We start from the raw sequence: 20,839 nt of genomic DNA, 5'->3' as shown, positions 1-20,839 counted from the left end.
GAGCAGCGCACAGAAACGCCGTTTACCTTCCCGCCGGAGTGGTACCTATTTATCTACTTGCACTTTGACGTGCTTTTGAACTGCTAGGTTGGCAGGGGCAGGGACCAAGCAATGGGAGCTCACCCCGTCGTGGGGATTCGAACCGCCAACCTTCTGATCGGCAAGTCCTAGGCTCTGTGGTTTAACCCGCAGCGCCACCCGCATCTCCTAAGGAGTTGAGACTCCTTAGGGTAGTGATAAAGCGGGATATCAAATCCAAACTCCTCTTCTTCTTCACTGGACCCACTGCAACAGCTGGACTATGTACTGAAGGTCATCTTTGTCTCACCATATCTTCCCTGGAGGTCTTCAAATAAGTTGCAGGACCATCTGCTGAGGATGGTTTTCTAGCATTGAGTGGTGGCTGGAGCAGAAGACCTCAAGACACGACCCCCCTGTGGCTCTTTTAAAGAGTTTGAATACTCAAATCCTCACCTCACCCTCCCTCAGCATTCATTGTGAAGGGAAAAGAACCTGCCACCACTTCGTCATATTAATAAAAACATTTTCTTTTTATTTTGATACAAAAATTAAATAGCAAAGTTTGGGGTCTTTTGTACAATGATAAATTAGAAATTTACAATAGATGTAGTTAACTCTTCTGTACAATCACCAACAAAGAAAAAATATATATCAGTGTCCATTTACCTTAAAAAGTTTCAGGGATAAGCAGTTATCGTCCTGAAGGTGAGTAACATAAAACATGTACCTGTGTGCCAAACAGCTTAAGAAACAGGGTTGTTTTAGGACAATTACTTTTAACGGGAGCAAGGAAAGGGCAAAGAGGAGGGAGAAACTGCTCCAGAACAGAAGAGAACTTTATTAAAGGGGAAAGTAAGATTGGAAGTAAAGGTGCTTTAATCTTAGAAATGTTGTATTTTTCTTGTTAGAAGAACAAATAGCAATGAATGAAAAAAATGAATGAATACATAAAAATGAAAGCCGCAACCCAAAAGTCTAAAGATTCAGCTCTACTCCAGACCTGCAGAGAAAAGAGGTGTGAGGAATTTTGAGATGAGCAGAAAACGGTTGTACCATTTCAGAGCACAGGCAGGGGCTCAATTTTTATTTTTTAATGTCCTTTTATGACACGGGAGATGGAACCTTTTTTCACTCAAGGGCCACAATCCCTTCTGGACAACCTCCTGGGGGCCACTTGCCAGGAGCAAGAGAAGGACAGAGCAATAGATGTGGATTTTGCGGGCGAGCTTCCTTGCGCTCGCATGCCCCTCTCTAGCTAGGAAACCGAGAAGAATGATCGAAAGCACATTCCAGCCATGAGAAAACACGAGAGATGGGTGCAAAAGCAGGCCTGGCAAAGGGTGTGTTGGCCTGGGGAGAGCAAATTTGAACCCTAGACCCCTCCCTCTATGCAGAAGCTAGCTAGCAATAGAAAACCAGCACAGGAAGGAATGAGCTGTGCTCAACTCATCCTCTGATATGCCTTTAAAAAAACAAAAACCTGCAGGGAGCAAGGGGGCGGAGAGGACATTCAGCGCTGGTGGCTCACACCTGCAGCCTGAAATGCTATAGTCCTCTCTCGCCAATTCAGGGTTCCTTTATTCTGAAGTCATGCACAGATCAGGGCCCAAGAGACAAATGGCCATTTCTACATTCGCAAGCAACAGAGATGCAGCCACGGGGTCCTTAGAATTCATTTATTAAGGACGCAGGATTTGCAAGGGGTTCTGGGGCAGAGCCCCTCTGATCACACCAAACTGCAATTCCATGAACAGAGGACTTAAGAGAGGGCCCTTCCCCGGAGACCAGTAGATACACCTGCTCATCAAATACGTGGCAGCGATATCTCCTTCCCGGGCCCACACACAATAGTCGGGATGTGGGATATAGACATGATACGGTTTGCGTGAAGGGTCATTCCCCACCACCACCTGCCATGTAACGGTTTTTGGTGGCGCTGAAGGGTCGTTCCCCACCACCACCTGCCATGTAATGGTTTTTGGTGGCGCTGAAGGTGGCCCAGGCCACATGACCCCCAAAGCCAACAGCAGAGAGGGAGATCCCCTAGTAATAGCACATGGGGAATAAGAAACAATGGAGGAGCACAGCTGTCAGGCAGAGACTCTATAGCTGAGACCATGTATTTATGCTCCAGTTCTCAGGTGTAATTTCCCCTCACCTGGCTGGATTCACTGGCATTAGATTATAAAACAGGAAACCTAAATACAGTGGTACCTCGAGTTATATACGTTTCAGGTTACATACACTTCAGGTTACAGACTCCGCTAACCCAGAAATAGTACCTCGGGTTAAGAACTTTGCTGCAGGATGGGAAAGAAATTGTGCTCCAGTGGCGCAGCGGCAGCAGGAGGCCCCATTAGCTGAAGTGGTGCTTCAGGTTAAGAACAGTTTCAGATGAATAACGGACCTCCAGAACGAATTAAGTACTTAACCCGAGGTACCACTGTATTTAAAAAGGCAGACCAAGTGACAGCAAGTGGGAATTATCATTGATGGTCACTAGCCAGGATGGCTATATTCTTTATTCATTATACACGTTGTTGAGAATCATAAATTGTAGTGTTAGGAGGGAACCTTAGGGTCATCTAGTCCAACCCCTGTAATGCAGGAATCTTCTGCTCAACGTGGGGCTTGAACCCATGACCCTGATATTAAGAGTCGCCTGCTCTACTGACTGAGCTAGTCCAGCTGACTCACAAGTGGGGAGAGCGCTGTTGGGCTCAGGTTCTGCTTGCGAGTTTACTGAGGGGTCTTCTAGATGCTTTGGAAACCTGTGCCAGGTGGAGCTGATGGGGGTTGTGGACCCCTCAGTTTGGAGAAAGCATGTTAGGAGCAAATGGGTTTGCACCTTGTTATTATGGCAAGGTTCCCTGAGCTTCGGAGGAACTCTACTTTGGCTGCATTCACACGGCGGCCTAGCCCAACATCACATTTCCCTAACTTTTAATTTCCACATTACAGTGGTGCCCCGCAAGACGAATGCCTCGCAAAACGGAAAACTCGCTAGACGAAAGAGTTTTCCGTTTTGGAGGTGCTTCGCAAAACGAATCTCCTATGGGCTTGCTTCACAAGACGAAAATGTCTTGCGAGTTCCTGCGGGGTTTTTTTTCCTCCCCCCCCCTTTTCTAAGCCGCTAAGCCGCTTATCAGCTGATAAACCGCTAAAAGCCGCTAATAGCGCTAATCCGCTAATCCGTCAATGGGCTTGCTTCGCAAGACGAAAAAACCGCTAGACGAAGAGAATCACAGAACGGATTCTTTTCGTCTTGCGAGGCACCACTGTATTTTTGAGCTTTCAAATGACACAAAAGCAAGCCACTTCTTGGAATATAGTGGTGCAAGTTGTGCACTAAGCATCCATATTACAGTGGTACCTCGGTTTAAGAACGGCCCTGTTTACGAACTATTCGGTTTACGAACTCTGGAATACTGGAAGTAGTGTGCCGGTTTGCGAACTTTACCTCATTCTAAGAACGGAATCTGAACAGTGGAAGGGCAGCGGTGGTGGGAGGCCTCATTAGGGAAAGCACACCTCGGTTTAAGAATGGTTTCAGTTTAAGAATGGACTTCCGGAACGGGTTAAGTTCGTAAACCGAGGTACCACTGTACAGTGGTACCTCTGGATACGAATGGGATCTGTTCCAGACCCCATTTGTATCTAGAAGCAAATGTAACTAGCAACAGCACGTCTGAGCACGCACGCGTCACTTTTCGCCGCTTCTGCACATGCGCATGATGTCATTTTGAGCGTCTGCGCATGTGCAAGCGGCAAAACCCGGAAGTAACGCGCTCCGTTACTTCCGGGTTGCTGCGGAGCACAACTCGAACGTGCTCAACCCGAAGCACATTCAACCCGAGGTATGACTGTATTTGCAAACAGGTTTATTTTTCTAGAAGCAAATAACACGGACACGACGTTAGACGATAGTTCCAGAAGTGACTTAAAGTTTTGCAAAAGCTCAAATAGAATGCAGAGCTTAAGAGTTAGAGGGAAGTTGTGAAAAAGGAATAAACTGCCATGTGAAAGCAGCCAGTGTCTAAAGCAGTGGTGATAGAAAATCCACGTTCATCCTGAGGAGAAACTAGCAGTTGAGCACCGGGTCAATTCCCTGCACTGTGCTATCATTGGCAACATAGGAACCCGCGGGTGGGCTTGAAATAACCTCTGGAGCAGTAGCTCAGACGTAGCCACTGAAGTGGGTGAAAAGAGAGAAAGGAAACTGCGGCAGAACTCTCGAGCGCCAACAGGTTTGAGCAGATGCTTTTTTTAAAAGCACCCAGCAGAAACAATCTGTCATATGCATTGATCGAGGCAGCTTGAAAGAGGCACTTGAATGATCTTTGGAAAGGTAAAGGAAAGGGACCCCTGACCATTAGGTCCAGTTGTGACCGACTCTGGGGTTGTGGCGCTCATCTTGCTTTATTGGCCGAGGGAGCCGACGTACAGCTTCCTGGTCATGTGGCCAGGATGACGAAACCGCTTCTGGAAAACCAGAGCAGTGCACAGAAACACCGTTTACCTTCCCGCTGGAGTGGTACCTATTTATCTACTTGCACTTTGACGTGTTTTCAAACTGCTAGGTTGGCAGGAGCAGGGACCGAGCAACGGGAGCTCACCCTGTTGCAGGGATTCGAACCGCCTACCTTCTGATCGGCAAGTCCTAGGCTCTGTAGTTTAGACCACAGCGCCACCCGCGTCCCTCTTTGGAAAGGGAGAGGGGAAAATATTACTGCAACTCCTTCTATCACCAGCCAAACTGGACCGGAAAGATTTTCTTTCCTTTTTTTAAAAGGAGCCTAGTGAAAGCAGCAGAAGACATGCACAGCTCTCCACGCTCCCAGCTCTGTGCTTGCGGTGCCAACCCAAAAGCACCAACCCGGGGAGGGAGGGATATTATTTTAGCACTTGGTTTGCACATGTGCCTATACAGTGGCACCTCCTCCTCCTACAGAGAAACGATGGTCCTCTCCTTGTTGTTGGAACTCTGACTTCCATCTTCCCCAGCCAACACGGCCAAGGTCAGGAACGATGGGAGTTGGGATCCAGCAACGTCTGGAGGGACCGCAGGTTCCCCCTCCCGGCTGCTCTCCATGGTATGTGCCACCCATGCGCAACATTTGCACATCGGAGCAAGGACTGTGCATGCACAGGGGAGGGACGCAAGAAGAAAACTCTTGAATTCAAGGCCCACACAAGGAAGGCAAGCCATGCTGTGAACACAATTGCCCGCCAGGCAATCGGGCAACCATTAACATTCTGTTCTCCGACAAACATCTGAGCAGCTTCTGCCGACTGCCTACAGGCTATAGTTTACAGTCATCAAACTCCCACCAGCTAAATATTGCTCCAGTGAACCTGGCTGCCTATGTTTAAGTTGGCATTACTCACCAAGCAATAGCCAGGTTTATTCTCTTGGGGTCATGTAACAGGGCAGGTGGGGTGAGGGGGCAGCTTACCCTTTTAGCTAAAGAAAAGAAAAGAAAAGAAAAGAGTGCACTCACATTCTTCTCAGACTGATAAAGACACGCTTTCATTTCATTTTGGTTCGGAGTGAGTCAGCTGTACCCCCTGGTCTCATGGCTGGAGAATGTCTTTTTAATTGTAATTGACACACAAATTATGCAACTGATCTGTGCACAGGCAAAGCTGCCAAGGAACTTAACATTTCGGTTTGCCCAGACCGGCGTCGACACAGATGCAATCACACAGAGTGAAATATATTAAGCCTTAATTGCTTAATGAAATGGGTCTCCGGGGAAGGACTGATAGGTTTACTTGGAGGGCCTGGGGCGGCGGTGGCCGGTGGGGGGGGGAGAGAATGAGGGGGGTTTGGCGAGGCAAGGGGAGGAGAGAAAAAGAAACCAAAACAAAACAGTCTCTGAATAAGCCAATTGTCAGAAATGACCCTCCACTCACTTTTCCTTATTAACCCGCATGCTCTAGACGGAAAGACGACTATAAAAATAAAGGAAGACTTTTTCTTATTGAGACTGGAGAGTGTGTGACACTGGGAACAGCAGAGTCATGTATCAGTGTTGGGGGAAGACTGAAAGAGATTTGGGGAATAGGAGAGGGAGAAGAGAGATGGGAATCTAGCTGCAAGCTAAGGTTAGGCTCTCAGTTTCCAACTTTTTTGTCTCTCCCAATCAGCACAGCCAAGCAGGGAACTCTCTTGCACAAAGCCTCACTGAAACAAGAACCATACAAGAGGACACGGTGAATTCCCCAAAGGACGGCGCCATCCAAATCCCATTAAACCCAACAGCTTGCATGAATGGATCTTATCAAATGGACTTATCAAAAGCTGACCTGAGCATTGAAAGCAACCACACGCTCTCGCCCTCTATCGAGGTTGTAACCTCTTCAGACAACAGGTGGGAGTTGCATGTCGGATGCTCCCTAAATCCTGGCCTTTAAAGAAAGAAAGAAAACTAGCCCATCAAGGTGACAGATTCGGGCCGAGGACTCTCCCTGAGGTGCTAGCTTTCTACATGCAAGAAGATTTGGGGGGTGTCGTAAATGATCATGGGTATTTAGACAGCTAGTCTCGCAACTGCAGCTAGAAATGGTACAGTCCAACCAAGGCTGCTCCGTACAATTACTCTGAACGTGGTAGATCAGTTCCTGGGGAACTTAGCAGCACAGGTGCGAGAGTGGCCCTTGTCTGGAGGCAGCCCAGAGCCTTTGCAGCCTGAGCCACAGAGCTCTACCAGTTCAGCCTGTCTGTGAATGCTTCTCAAAGTAAAGCCAGGGGTTTCTTATAGCACAGGAAGAAGGGGGTCGTGGGCATGCCTGAATTTTAGCAAGCCAGTAGCTTTATAGCTGTGGACCGGGCAGCAGTGGCATAGCAAATGGCAGAGGCACCCTCCTGGCGGTGATGACGCTGCGGCAGGGACAGGCAGCTGTATAGCTGGAGGGCGACATCCCCCATACACCAGGAGGACCCCAACGCTGCCAACCCATCACTCACCAGCCATATCCTGTCTATTTCTTGTAAGCAGCAGTGCCTTCGCAGCCGGGAGAGTGCCACTGCTGAGACCACAGGGCAGCAAGTTTCAAGGATCTCCTTTGGTTTTGCTTTTTAACTTAAGATCCTGATGTTCAGCACCTGGAGCTTGTGCAGAACACCTAATACTGGGAAAGAACGAAAGAAATCTGAGCCCAGAAATGTGCTTCCAAGTCCCAGAACTGGATAGATCTTACAGGCCTTCCACACAGACACACACACCCCTGGGTTACCCCAAGCTTCCTTCATTTCAGCAGTATAATTCAGAGAGGGTCACTGTGTTGCTGCTGTGGTTGAACATCTAAGAGTCAGACGTCCTTGCAGACCAACAGCAAACATCTCAGAAATCTACCAGTAAGCTACCTTCTGCCTACTCATGGTTTGGATTGACCTCGGACAACCTTGTGGACTCCAGAGGTTGTTGGGACTACAACTCCCATCAGCATGGGGTGCGGGCAGGGGCTGATGGAGCCCAGCAATAGCTGAAGGCCGCCAGGTTGCCCTAGGCTGGCTTAGACAATAGGGACTGTGTTGGCTTCTGATTATCTGACAGCCCTATCGGCATGCAGACATCAGGGCAGATGCTGGAAGGTGAATGTTCACCTTCCAACCCTCCATGGCGGCAGACCTTTGCGCAGCAGGATCTCAAGTCCCTGGAAGCCCAGCAGCCCTGAAGAAGAGTTCCCTAGAACAACAGCAGCAGAGATCCCCTTTCTAAATTCTTTCCTGCACAAGACACACAGCTAAAAATACAACTCAGGGCAGGGTGAGGAGGAATAAAGGGAAGGCACATGATGCGTCACTAGGAGGTGCTAAGTCCCAAGACTCCTCAAGGCACAAGGATGCCGCATTTCAACCGGTTCCCATTTTTTGTCTTCACAGCTTCTGAAAGCCTCTGCAGGCTCCCTTTGTTGCTGTTTTTTTGTGGGAGCAAAGCCCTGCTGTTCACAGCACACACACACACACAAACAAGTCCTTGCAGTTTATTCGGGCCTTCTCTGCGCGCCCTTTCCCCACCACCTCCCAAAAAGCACAGCTCCTTTCCATGGCGCGCAAACCACTGTGACGCTCCTGCCGCAGTTGCTCGCGTGAACCCAGCTCTTCCCGCAGGCGGAGAGAGAGCGCACCCGGCAGGTCCACCCGCTGTGCGTTGGTCCACTTTATACCACAGTCTCGTTCCCTTTCCCAGGCTTCACCCAGCCGTCGGCCCTCTTCTCCCCCCGTTTCACCCTGCCAGAGTTCACCAGCCGGTTTGAGCACTTCTGCCAGGTGTGTAGCGTTTTGGCAGACCAAATCCACATGCCGGAGGTGATGCCCACCAACAGGGACATGAAGATCTTCAGCATCTCCACCGCCATGTTGGAGTCGTCCGCCGAGTAGCGGAAGATAGTCCAGTTGGAGATTTCGTAGAAGTAGCAGGCGATGACGCAAGTGGCCGGGACGGTGTAGAGCACCGAAAAGACCCCGATTTTCACCATCAGCCTCTCCAGCTTGTCGGTTTTCGTCCCGTCCTTCTGAAGGTTGGACCTGATTTTAAACAGAGCCACCAGGCCGGCCGCAATGAACAGGGTCCCAATCACCAAATAGGTGAAAAGAGGAGCCACCACGAAACCCGTCAGTGCGTCCAGGTTCTGGTTCCCCACGTAGCACAGCCCGGTCAGCTCGTCCACGTCCACCAGCCTCATGATCAGGATGACGATGGTCTTCACGGCGGGGATGGCCCAGGCCGCGATGTGGAAATAGGAGCTGTGCATTTCGATGGCCTCGTGGCCCCACTTGAGCCCTGCGGCCAGGAACCAGGTCAGCGTCAGGATCACCCACCAGATGGAGCTGGCCATCCCGAAAAAGTACATCAGCAGGAAAATGATAGCACATCCTGTGTTCTTGAGGCCTTCTTGGACGAGGACAGGTTCTGCCGCCTCCTCAAAGTCGCAGGAAATCCTCTCCCGGCCCACGATCAGCCGGACGATATAGGCGATGCTATAAATATTGTAGCACATGCTCAGGAAAATGATGGGGCGTTCGGGGTAGGAAAACCGATAGGAATCAACCAGAAAGGTCAGGACCGTGAAGGCTGTGGAAATGAAGCACAGGCTAGCCCACACAGCCATCCAGATGTCTGTAAACTCCTTGGCCGAACGGCTGTAGAGGCCGGCGTCGTAACCACACTTAAGGGCGCAGTTCAGGCTCCTCTTGACCCAGATGTATTGGTCCGGGTTCGATCCCACTGAGTGGCATTCCTCTCCAGGGTTCAAGGGCGACTTGCTGTGAAGAGGCACCTCTTCGTCCCCCGGGCCCTCCATGCACATGTGGTTGTCGCCGTTTTGCGGCGGGAACTTGCTGCAGTTCAGGGTTTCCGGCCAGGAGAAGCCGAATTCCTTCAGGACCGGCTCACAGCGCCTCTTGACGGAGAGGCACATGCCGCTGCAGGGGCCAATCGGGGTGTCGATCTTTTCCGTGCACAAGGGGACATAGACGGAGCAAAGGAAGAACTGGAAGAAAGAGAGGGGGGAGGAAAGAAAGGACAAGACAACTTTTAGGAGGCTGCAGGAAGGCACCAGCACGCTCTCCCCCCCCCCAAGCCACTGAGGGAAAATAAACTTGGGAATCGCGTTTTAATACAGAACATAAACCTGAAAGTGTTCAGTTGCAAAAGCTTCAGTATGCATTTTGCTCACACTTTAAGATTTGGCCAAGGTCATACCAAGGATCAGCACAGAGCTATATTTCACAAAACGTGTACAGAGAAAGCACATCATTCATTCTTGAAGGCCAAACCAGATGGGACTTTTATAGGATTGCCATACGTCCAGAATTTCCCAGGCATATCTGGAATACTGTGGTCATAAGCAGTGTCCAGGCAGAAATTGGCAATACAGTGGTACCTCGGGTTACATACACTTCAGGTTACAGACACTTCAGGTTACAGACCCCGCTAACCCAGAAAAAGTACCTCGGGTTAAGAACTTTGCTTCAGGATGAGAACAGAAATTGTGCTCTGGTGGCGCAGTGGCAGCAGGAGGCTCCATTAGCTAAAGTGGTGCTTCAGGTTAAGAACAGATTCAGGTTAAGAATGGACCTCCAGAACGAATTAAGTACTTAACCTGAGGTACCACTGTAACGTCCAGGAAAATCCGGACATATGGCAAGCCATGCCAGCAATGTCATTTTTCCCGATTTCCCTTAAAAATAGGCAATTTTATTTTGTGTCAGGATTTTCACTTATTAAAATAAGGCAAACCCTAACTTTTATCATGTAGTTTGATGCTGTGTAGCTGCTTGTTTAAGAAATAGGTGGCTCCAGGGGGGAACGTCCCAGGCTGGGCCTGCAGGAAGGGAGAGTTTCAATCCCTTTGCCACTGTCCCAGTCAGGAATCACCCTGCCTTCCGACTATTTGTGATGGTCCCTTTCCTCCTTCCATGGCAGATTGCAGGATCAGGGAGGGGAGTCTGGTTAAGACGGTAGACCCCCACCACACGACAGTCCTGACTGGGCTAAACTGCTGCTAAACAACGAAACAAAAAGCTCTGCAACACCAAATTGTGTGACAAGGCACATTTCATTTGGTCCAGAACACAAGAATTTTTAAGGAGTACAGTGAATCATAGAATCATAGAGTTGGAAGAGACCACAAGGGCCATCGAGTCCAACCCCCTGCCAAGCAGGAAACACCATCAGAGCATTCCTGACATATGGTTGTCAAGCCTCTGCTTAAAGACCTCCAAAGTAGGAGACTCCACCACACTCCTTGGCAGCAAATTCCACTGTCGAACAGCTCTTACTGTCAGGAAGTTCTTCCTCATGTTTAGGTGGAATCTTCTTTCTTGTAGTTTGGATCCATTGCTCCGTTTCCTCTTCTCTGGAGCAGCAGAAAACAACCTTTCTCCCTCCTTGAATGGCTATCATATCACCCCTTAACCTTCTCTTCTCCAGGCTAAACATGCCCAGCTCCCTTAGCTGTTCCTCGGGATACAGACACTTCAGGTTACAGACTCCACTAACCCAGAAATAGTACCTCAGGTTAAGAACTTTACCTCAGGATGAGAACAGAAATTGTGCGGCGGCCGCACGGCAGCAGCAGGACACCCCATTAGCTAAAATGGTACCTCAGGTTAAGAACAGTTTCAGGTTAAGAAGAGACCTCCAGAACGAATTAAGTTCTTAACTCGAGGTACCACTGTACAGTGGTACCTCAGTTTACGAACTTAACCTGTTCCGGAAGTCCGTTCTTAAACCAAAATGGTTCTTAAACCGAGGCACGCTTTCCCTAGTGAGGCTTCCCACCGCCAGTGCCTTTCCACCATTCGGATTCCATTCTTAGACTGAGGTAAAAGTCCTCAAACCGGGACACTACTTCCAATTTTGTGGCGTTCGTAAACCGAATTGTTCATAAACAGCGCTGTTCTGAAACCGACGCACCACTGTATAAACTCAAACTAGAAAATATGCTACAGAGGGTAAATTTCATGGGAAAGGGCAATGATATATCTCCCCCCTCCCAGACTACAATTCCATCCAGAGCATCTCCTCCTTCAGTTCTATAAAGACTTGGCTATCATGCCTGACCCATGCAACAGAATCAAACAGAATATCCTTGCCTTGCAGGGGGTTGGACTAGATGACCCTTGGTGTCCCTTTCCAACTGTACAATTCATGATTCTAAGCCACACTATTATTGTTTCTGGGGATTATTTGCTGCAAGTGTAAGAACCCAAGTTTTCAGTTCTGCCCTCAGATAGATTTTAAAACTCTGCATTTATGAAGTGAGCACAGGCAGGATAACTCCCAAGTTTAGACAGACTTTCTCCCTTTTTTAGGGTTCTGAAAGTTTTGGTATTGCTGGGAATAAGTCTAGCAAAGTGCTTTACAGTCTCATTACTCCCATTTTTCAGACAAGGGCTCAGTGACATGTCCCAGCTCACATACAGAGACCTAGGCTCTTTAAATTAAACCTGGCTCTTCAAACCCTGGAAGATCTTTATTTCCCAAACATGCAAGAGAATACCAGGCTTCCCATTAAGAAACAGTTTTAAAGAAAGATGGAAAATTAAGCTTGTAAACAACCACTTTAGCTGCCAGCAGTAAGTACAGAATCCCTCTCAGTGACCATCTGAGATGGCCATCTATCATGGATGCTTTAGCTGAAATTCCTGCATTGCGGGGGGTTGGACTAGATGACCCCTGGGGTCCCTTTCCAACGCTAAGATTCTATGATCCTATGACCAGGCAGGAATGCTTTAAAAATCACAATAATCTTAGGCCGCAGTTACTAATGTGGGCTAATAAAAATATTTGTGGGCTAGTAACTTGTCTGAGCTTATTTGCAAGGCTGTCTTAACTGCATGGAAAAAACCGAGCGTTTCATTTGCCATCGCCTGCGCTTGGAAGCTGCACAGTTGCCCATTTCTTTAGTACATTCCATTTAGAAGTCAACTCGAAGATTCTCTCTCCAGTGGTGTGAAAATAGCTGGAATACTCCAGGCATAGCTGCTCCTCGTTTTGTTTATTAACTCCAATTCAGAGCGCACTCTCTCCCGTGTGAGCCGCAGTCCAAATTCCTGAGCTGCCAGAGGGAACATACATTCAGGCAGGGATAACCTGCCAATCAGAAGGGGGGGAACCATTTCAGCTCCATCGTTTCTTAAGCCAACTGCTTTCCGACTTCACGGGTAAATTAACCTCAAGAGAGGGAGGGGAGAGAACTCGGGAAGCGAAAGAGAACTGGAGAGATCTTTTGAATATTCCGTTTCACCCTGGCAGCCCCTCCTGGATTTAGATGTTATTGTAAGTGGGTTTCTTATCTGCAGATTCACACCCAGTGGAAATGTTTGCACCAAAAGTTCCTTCTCGCATGTCTTCATAAGCCTTCCGGTTTCCTTCCAGGCCCAGAAGAGTGTGGTTTAGTTGCATATTTTATAACTCGCTTGTTTGATTGTTTTTATTCTTAGGTTGCAAGCTGCTCTGCGTACAATAGAAGGGAAATGGCATAAGCAGCTTTGACATTTCGTCTCAGACTATCGTAGTTCCAGGAAGAAGCAGGTCCCAAATCCCTGCTGCTGTAATGAAGCTCACTAGATGCCCCTGGGTCAGCCTAACCAACCTCGCAGGGTTGTTGTAAAATTTGGTGGGAGCTGGGAGAGAACTACTACATATGCAACCTTGGACTCCATGGAGGAAGTCCATGGAAATGCACAGGGATTTCGGAAACTGTGGCTTTGCACTCCAGAGTTGCAAGTTAGATATTAACTGCCCACGGGCAAGTTGGAAAATAAAGGAGCAAACAACCTTCCTCACTGCAACTGAACAGAGAATTACCAAAACAAAACTGCAAATGACGGGGGCAGGGCTGGATCCTGGTTGGCTTAAATGCACCTGCCACCCTCCTCACCTTGGATGGCAAGAATTTGCAACCCAGGTTCAGAAAGCTGTGAAGATGTCTCAGTGTGTTGCTTTCCTAATTTGAACTCTCTCTCCCTCCCTCTTCCACCCACCCACCAGGGGGGTAAATAGCCAATTGCACCTGCTGCTTTGAGATACTTGGCAAAGGTTGTTTGTGTGTGTGTGTTTTTCCTCTCTTCTAAATGCCAGCTACTATCTGCCCTCTGGGCTCTTTGCGCCAGGTTGTGCCAAAGCATAGCAAAGCGGGCGTTGGACTGGTTGGGAGCCGTGGCAATTCACTGAAAAGAACTGAAAGTCTACCACACCCAGCGAATGCAAGATTCTGGGAAGCCCCCTGCGGAAGCATCGCTTTCTGAAGACTCTCCTGCAATCAGAGGGTGTGTCTGCATGGCTCAGGTTAGCTCCACAAAGGAGGGAGATGATCTATATCTGGTGCAAAGTTCCACAAAGCAGCTCAAGGAGAAGGAGACACGTTCCCCTGGGGCTGTGCAGAAGTCTAGCGTGTCCGTCCTTGTGCAATTGGGGGTGTATGTATCTGAGTTTCAAGGGGTCAGGTACACAGGGCAAACAGGATTCCTGGGGCAGTGTTCTTCTTGCAGGGGTGGCTTTGCCCAGCTTAGCAACATCTGCCCAGCAAAACCTCCAGGCATGCGGAGGCAGAGCTGGATTAAAGTTGGTGCCTGCCGCTGGAGGGCTCAACGTCTCTTCTGCACCAAACTGCCAGGGCGAGGGAGGGAACACCTGAAAGGGGCAGCAGGCTGGATTACCGAGAACCGGGGATCCCAGGGCGTTTAGGGCTACTGGCACCAGAGGTTCGTTATCAGGTCATCACGGCAGAATGGGGAAGAGACAGACGAGGAGGTGGAAATCAAAACACAAAGAGGCAGGTGGCACAAGGAGCAAAAAGTAGCCTCGAACAGCGAAAGGGCTTTACACTCAAGCAGAAAGGCAACTCTGATCTCCAGCCTTTTGGACTCGGATCCAATAAGCCCCCCGTCTGAGGTTTGAACTATGAAGGGTGGGCATGGCACGCACAACGCACCGCCCTGTTTGAGAGTTGGCCAGCTTCAGACTCCCGGCTGAATCAGCACACCTGATCCCCCCAAAGCCTTCTGTCTGGAAACACCCGGGAGTGGATTAGGCTCTCCATTGCTGCCATGAGTGTGTTTCGAAAGGGTGGGGAACGCTCACCATTTCTTCATCCTAGCAGTGAATAACACGCCAGGTATGGCAGAAGAATTGGGTCTGAGGCGGAGCCCCACCACCCACCCTCAACATCCTTGGCTAAAGTTCCTTTTTCTGTGAAGCAATAAGACAACAGTAACCTTAAGCATGCACAGAAAGCACTCCACTCCCGAGCATGTAGCCCCCCACGTCTAGGCTTGTGAAGTGCGCTCCCACCCTCAGAGGACGCTCCTCCCAAATAAGTTTGAATCACCACCTTCCCACAGCGGTAAGGGAAATGCACTCTGCACACGCCCCGAGACCCTCTCATGCATTCACTCCAGCCGCAGCGTCCACTTCTGGCTCATCGCTGGCGCTAAAAAACACCAGCCTTTTGAAAAACCCAGAAGTGGCTGAGCGGCGTTCTCTTTTGCGCGCGTTTTCCCCGACGTTAAAGCCCGGTGCGGTCCGAACGGGATTACTCCTCCTATGTAAAATGGGCTCAGGATCGCAACCCTCGGGAGGGAACTGCGCGCAGCTCAGGGCTGCCGACTCCCCAAGGAGAAGCGTCGGCGCGCAGCCCAAGGTAAGCGGCACCCTTTACCAGCCTCGAGGGCCGGATAAATCCCTGGGCGTTTGGCGAGCGAGGGAAAGAGCCCAGACGGGGCGCGGAGAGGCCGGGGTTGGAGGAGACGTCGGACCCACCTTGAGCTGGCTGGAGCAGCCGTACTGGATGAGCGGCGTGAAGGTGGTAAGCTGCAGCTCGGCGTCGGGCTGCCAGTCGTTGCCGGCCAAGTTGGGCATCTTGGTGACGTTGTAGCCCAGGTTCTGGCACATGGGGATGCGGATGGCATCGCAGCGGCGCTCCTCCTCGTCGAAGCCGCGCGCGCCTTGCGCCCGCAGGAGAAGCAGGAGCAGCAGCGGCGGCAACAGCAGCAGCCGGGCAGCGTTTTCCCCCGGCTCCGGGGCCATCGCCCAGCCGGCTGCCCGGCTTCCCCTTCGCCGCCGGGCTCCAGCCCAGCCCGAGAGACACGAGGAAGCCGCGAGGCGCCACCCCAAAGCGGCCCCGCCGACCCAAAACGCCCGTACAGTCCGTGCGCCCGGCCCGTGCGCCCTCGGAGCGCGCGTCTGGCTGAGCCGGCGGCGCAGCGCGGGGTGACACCAAGCGAGGCAGCCCCCTCCAGCGAACGCCAGGCGCCGCGGCCAATGGCGGAGGCCGGCGAGGGGTGGGGGGAGCAACCTGCCCGGGGGAGGGGCCGGCGGGCGGGGGAGGGGCCGGCCCGCCCCGATAGGGAGCCGCGCCCACCGAGGGAAAGTTAGAAGCCCGCGCGGGGTCACTTTCCCGGGAGCGGCGGGGCGACTGCGGCCGTTTGGAAAAGGCTTCGGTGCCCCAGGGCGAAGGAGCGCCGCGGCGGAGCTTGCTTAGCACATTCGGCGGAATTGAAAATGACCGAACCGCCTGGGAACTGGAGGGGGCGGACTGCTGTCTAGGCTAGCTCCGATTTGGGGCGTAAGGCTGCGGAAGAGCCAGTTCCAAGGGGCCGAGGTCTCTTCTTCCCCTTCCCCCAATATTTATTTTGAGGGGGACAGCTTCCGCCCTCTCCAAAGTTGATGGGCATTGTCATTTAAATTTTGGGGGGTGCAACACGTGATCAATTATGTGGGGCAAGGCTTAATCCAGTTGGCACCTCTGCAAGGCTGCAATTCTTTGCAAACTCGCTCGGAAGGATCTTCGAGCTTGCTGCTGAACAAACATGAACAGGAGCATCTTACGCATCTTGTGGCTTTAGAATCATAGATATGTACAGATGGAAAGGGGTCCCATTCTGGTCCAACCCCCTGCAATGCGGGATTCCCAGGGTGGCCTCGAACCACCAACCAAACACACGGAACAGAATTTACATTCCACTCACTGTACTGGCCAGCTGTTGAGGGTAACTTTTTATGCTTCTGTGACACTAGTCCTTGTGGTGCAGTGGGTCAGTGTGTCCGGCTGTTAACCAGAAGGTTGGCGGTTCGAGGCCACCCAGGGATGGCTGTGGGCAGGATTCTGACATTGCAGGGGGTTGGACTAGGTGACCATCAGTGTCCCTTCCAACTCTATGATTCTATCAATTTATTTATGAAGAATACTCGTGGGCCAAAATGTCATTTAAGAAAATCAAAAGTGGTTTACAACAATTACACACAAATTACGTTAAAAAGCACATGAAAACACTTAACTCACATATCACTTGCTATTACTGCAGATGCTTTCCTTGCTTTCTTTTTTCAAAATCCTTGCAGCATAGAAATGTTTCCAGCAAACATTTAAAGGTTTAAACAGAAGGTGCCTGCTATTGGACGATACTCGACAGATCCTGTTGGCATCTGTCTGTCTTGGGAGATAATGGAGGAGTGCCCCTTTGGGGGTGAGATCAAGCTGCTGGAAGGTCGCAGCGGCTGCTGTGGCTGTAGAGACATGTTTGCTTGCAGCTGGGGCAGGTCATGTCCACAGAATGGAAGATGGCAGGATCTCTCCCAAGGATGTGCTGTATGGGGAGCCAGCTTCAAGCACCAGGCCAGTTGGCAGACCAACTCTGTGTTACCAAGGTGTCTGCAAACAAGACGTGAAGGCTGGCAACATCCACCCTGTCATGTGGGAATCCAAAGAACTGGGTGAATGACACTAAAAGTTTGGTTCCTTGTCCATTAAGTCCCACCAGCTATGCCACAATGGGAGCTATTGCTATGGTTAGAGGCTATTGCTTAGTCAGAAGCTTCATTGTATTCAATAGGGCTTATTCCATGGTAAGTTTAACAACACAATTACCGTATACCCTGTTATCTACACTGGTTCCCACTATGTTTCCAAGCGCAATTCAAAGTGTTGGTGCTGACCTTCAAAGCTCTAAACAGCCTTGGCCCTGTATACCCAAAGGAGCGTCTCCACCTCCATCATTCAGCAGGGACACTGAGGTTCTCCTCCAAGGGTCTTCTGGAAGTTCCCTCACTGCGAGAAGTGAGGTTACAGGGAACCAGGCAGAGGGCCTTCTCAGTGGTGGCACCTTCCCTGTGGAACACCCTCATCAGACATCAAGGAAATAAACAACTATCTGACTTTTAGAAGACATCTGAAGGCAACCCTCTTTAGGGAGGTTTTTAATGGTTGATGTTTTATTATGCTTTTATAGTTGTTGGAAGCCACCGAGATGGGCATGGTACAAATAATAAAATTATTGTTATTGTTATTACGCATGTCCAGCAGTTAGAACAATAATAGTGAACTCCTCCTGGGTTGGTCTCCAGTCCCCCTCATCCCTGACTATTGATCATCTTGGCTGGGGTTGATGGGAGCTGGAGTCAAACAACAGCTCCATTATGCCTCTTCTCCCTCAACAAGATAGCTCAGTCTGTAAATCGTGAGATTCTTAATCTTATGGTCGTGGGTTCGAGCCCCACAGTGGGCAAAGCAATTCCTACATTGCAGGGGGATGACCCTCGTGGTCACAACTCTATGATTCTATGAGCTGTTACCATTCCAACACACTGTCTCAGTGGGAGAGATAGGAAACAGGATTCAGTGCATCGTTGTTGTTGTTTAGTCGTTTAGTCATGTCCGACTCTTCGTGACCCCATGGACCAGAGCACGCCAGGCACTCCTGTCTTCCACTGCCTCCCGCAGCTTGGTCAAACTCATGCTGGTAGCTTCGAGAACACTGTCCAACCATCTCGTCCTCTGTCATCCCCTTCTCCTTGTGCCCTCAATCTTTCCCAACATCAGGGTCTTTTGCAGGGAGTCTTCTCTTGAGGTGGGCAAGGTATTGGAGTCTCAGCTTCAGGATCTGTCCTTCCAGTGAGCACTCAGGGCTGATTTCCTCAAGAATGGATAGGTTGGATCTTCTTGCAGTCCATGGGACTCTCAAGAGTCTCCTCCAGCACCAGAATTCAAAAGCATCAATTCTTCAGCGACCAGCCTTCTTTATGGTCCAGCTCTCACTTCCATACATCACTACTGGAAAAACCATAGCTTTAACTATATGGACCTTTGTCAGCAAGGTGATGTCTCTACTTTTTAAGATGCTGACTAGGTTTGTCATTGCTTTTCTCCCAAGAAGCAGGCATCTTTTAATTTCGTGACTGCTGTCACCATCTGCAGTGATCATGGAAACCAAGAAAGTAAAATCTCTCACTGCCTCCATTTCTTCCCCTTCTATTTGCCAGGAGGTGATGGGCCCAGTGGCCATGATCTTTGTTTTTTTAATGTTGAGCTTCAGACCATATTTTGTGCTTTCCTCTTTCACCCTCATTAAAAGGTTCTTTAATTCCTCCTCACTTTCTGCCATCAAGGTTGTGTCATCTGCATATCTGAGGTTGTTGATACTTCTTCCTGCAATCTTAATTGCATCAGTTTTGCCAAAAGCCCAGCTCCATCAGGGTCTTTGAAAGTGCTCCTTCCCATTTCCTACTGAGGCTGCAACGCTTTGCACACCTACAGTGCATCAACGCAAAACCACTGAGCTGAAGGAAGCTCTCTCCTGGGCAACCGTGTATAAGGTTTGCAGCTTCAACTGGGAATTCTTCTGAGTAAGCATGCCTAGGATTGGGTCTGTGCCAATATCCTTGAGTGTGACAGGATGGCTTTTGTTCTCTCATCTCCACGCCCTCTTCTGCATCTCCCAAATGTCTCTCGCACCCTTTTCTAATCCTCGCACATCATGCAAGGGTCTCCCTCTCAGATAAGACCCATCTACAACCCTCTGCAGGGAGTTGCACCCATTCATTATGTTGCAGCGTGTGTCTGATAAGATTCAGCCTAACACAAAAGAGTCATTGTTTCCCCCTAAATAAGAGCAGACAGCTGCGGTATTGCACTGGTCAAACAACTAATAAACCATTTTGCATAGGAAGAATAAGGGTCAATTCAAACAACTAAATTGTGGGGGGGGGGGGTGGACAGATGGGAATCCAGTAGAAGATAAGTCAATGTGCCGGGAGACATCTGGAAAATTAGGCGAATGATCCATCCATTGCTTAGATTGGTCTTCCCCAAGAAAGCATCATCCAGATGTTCTGGACTACAATATCCACCAGGAATGGAAGCAGTGGTGGGAGTTTTAGTCCATAACATCTGCAGGGCACCAGCTTGGGAAAGGCTAGTCTCGTCTGCCTGGAAATAGCTCTTCAGGGTTTGGGGCAATTGGAGAGGCAGTGTAGTGTAGTGGTTAGAGCGCTGGACTAGGACCCCAGGGTTGAAATTCTCACTTGGCCACAAAGCTCACTGAGTGACCTTGGGCCAGTCACTGCCTTTTGTAGAATCAGAGAACTGTGGAGCTGGAAGTGTTCCTGAGGGTCATCTTCTAGTCCAATCCCCTGCAATGCAAGAGTCTCAGCCTCAACTACCTCCCAGGGTTGTGGGGATTAAATGAGGAAGGGGAGAACCATGTACGCTACCTTGAGTTCCTGGGAGAGAAAGGTGGGATATGAAAATAATAATAATCTCTCTGGGAAAATATAAAAGTTGTGCATTTGAGCACAATATTCAGAACGCTTGTCGATACAGATAAATAAATTAATACTTATCAAAATAATTGGGGAGGCATCAGATACCAACCACCATCTGGACTGGATAGGGAAAATGTTCCTCAACAAACAATTAGGGCAAATTTATAAGGAAAGTTTCCACAAGTTCAATTTTTTTTGTTGGTGCTCAGGTTCCTGCAGGGCTTGGACCCCTACTTATGCTGCGGCCAGCATTTCATGCTGGAAAACAAAGCAGCAAATACATTAATTTTTTTGGATTTATATCCCGCCCTTTGTCTCTGAGGAGCCACATAGAGCCAACGCACAAACAATTTAAGAACAAAAACAACAACAAAAAAGCATTAAAACAGGCTAAAAACAATTAGATTGTTTTCACCAAAATCTATAAACAGTTTCCGTTGAAAACAGTCTTCCATCCCGTTGGGATAGCTCAGTGGAATATGAGACTCTTAATCTCAAGGTTAGGGGTTTGAGCCCCGTGTTGGGTGAAAGTTTCCTGCATTGGGTTGGTCTCATGATTTTATTATTTTGGGGTTGCCTCTGGGATGATGCTGTTGCTGAGATAAGCCTCATTATCTGCCCATGGTTAAAGAGCTTGTTATCAGTAGTTCCTGGTGACAATGAAGAAGAACCTTCTTAGGACTTGATTAGGTTTCTCATTGTAAAATGGGGGGGGATGTATCTCATGTCCTTATGTTATCTTATATACTTCTGATGCATACAAT

The 20,839-nt window shown here is 49.5% G+C and overlaps 1 protein-coding gene across 3 annotated transcripts; it reads right to left on the bottom strand.

Moving 5' to 3' along the window:
* Positions 1 to 532: 532 nt before the first annotated feature.
* On the bottom strand, positions 533 to 15,793 carry FZD4 (frizzled class receptor 4). Of its 3 annotated transcripts, XR_014525187.1 has the most exons (3): positions 15,297 to 15,793; positions 4,541 to 9,519; positions 533 to 1,931 (listed from the first exon to the last, which is right to left on the bottom strand). XR_014525187.1 is itself a non-coding variant. In XM_083499719.1 (2 exons), exons 1-2 carry the CDS (start codon positions 15,561 to 15,563, stop codon positions 8,188 to 8,190), a joined length of 1,599 nt encoding a protein of 532 aa, XP_083355845.1. In that variant the 5' UTR covers positions 15,564 to 15,758; the 3' UTR covers positions 4,792 to 8,187. The 3 variants fall into 3 exon arrangements, 1 of the variants encoding a protein (XP_083355845.1); XR_014525188.1 differs by lacking the exons at positions 4,541 to 9,519; positions 15,297 to 15,793 and adding an exon at positions 1,983 to 2,973; XM_083499719.1 differs by lacking the exon at positions 533 to 1,931 and having other exon boundaries at positions 4,792 to 9,519; positions 15,297 to 15,758.
* Positions 15,794 to 20,839: the final 5,046 nt, after the last annotated feature.

The sequence above is a fragment of the Podarcis liolepis genome (genome assembly GCF_965112155.1).
Source record: "Podarcis liolepis genome assembly, chromosome: 4".
In the NCBI taxonomy this organism is placed as follows: domain Eukaryota; kingdom Metazoa; phylum Chordata; class Lepidosauria; order Squamata; family Lacertidae; genus Podarcis; species Podarcis liolepis.
The sequence above is the reverse complement of the archived record's forward strand: the minus strand, read 5'-3'. Positions and strand labels throughout refer to the sequence as shown.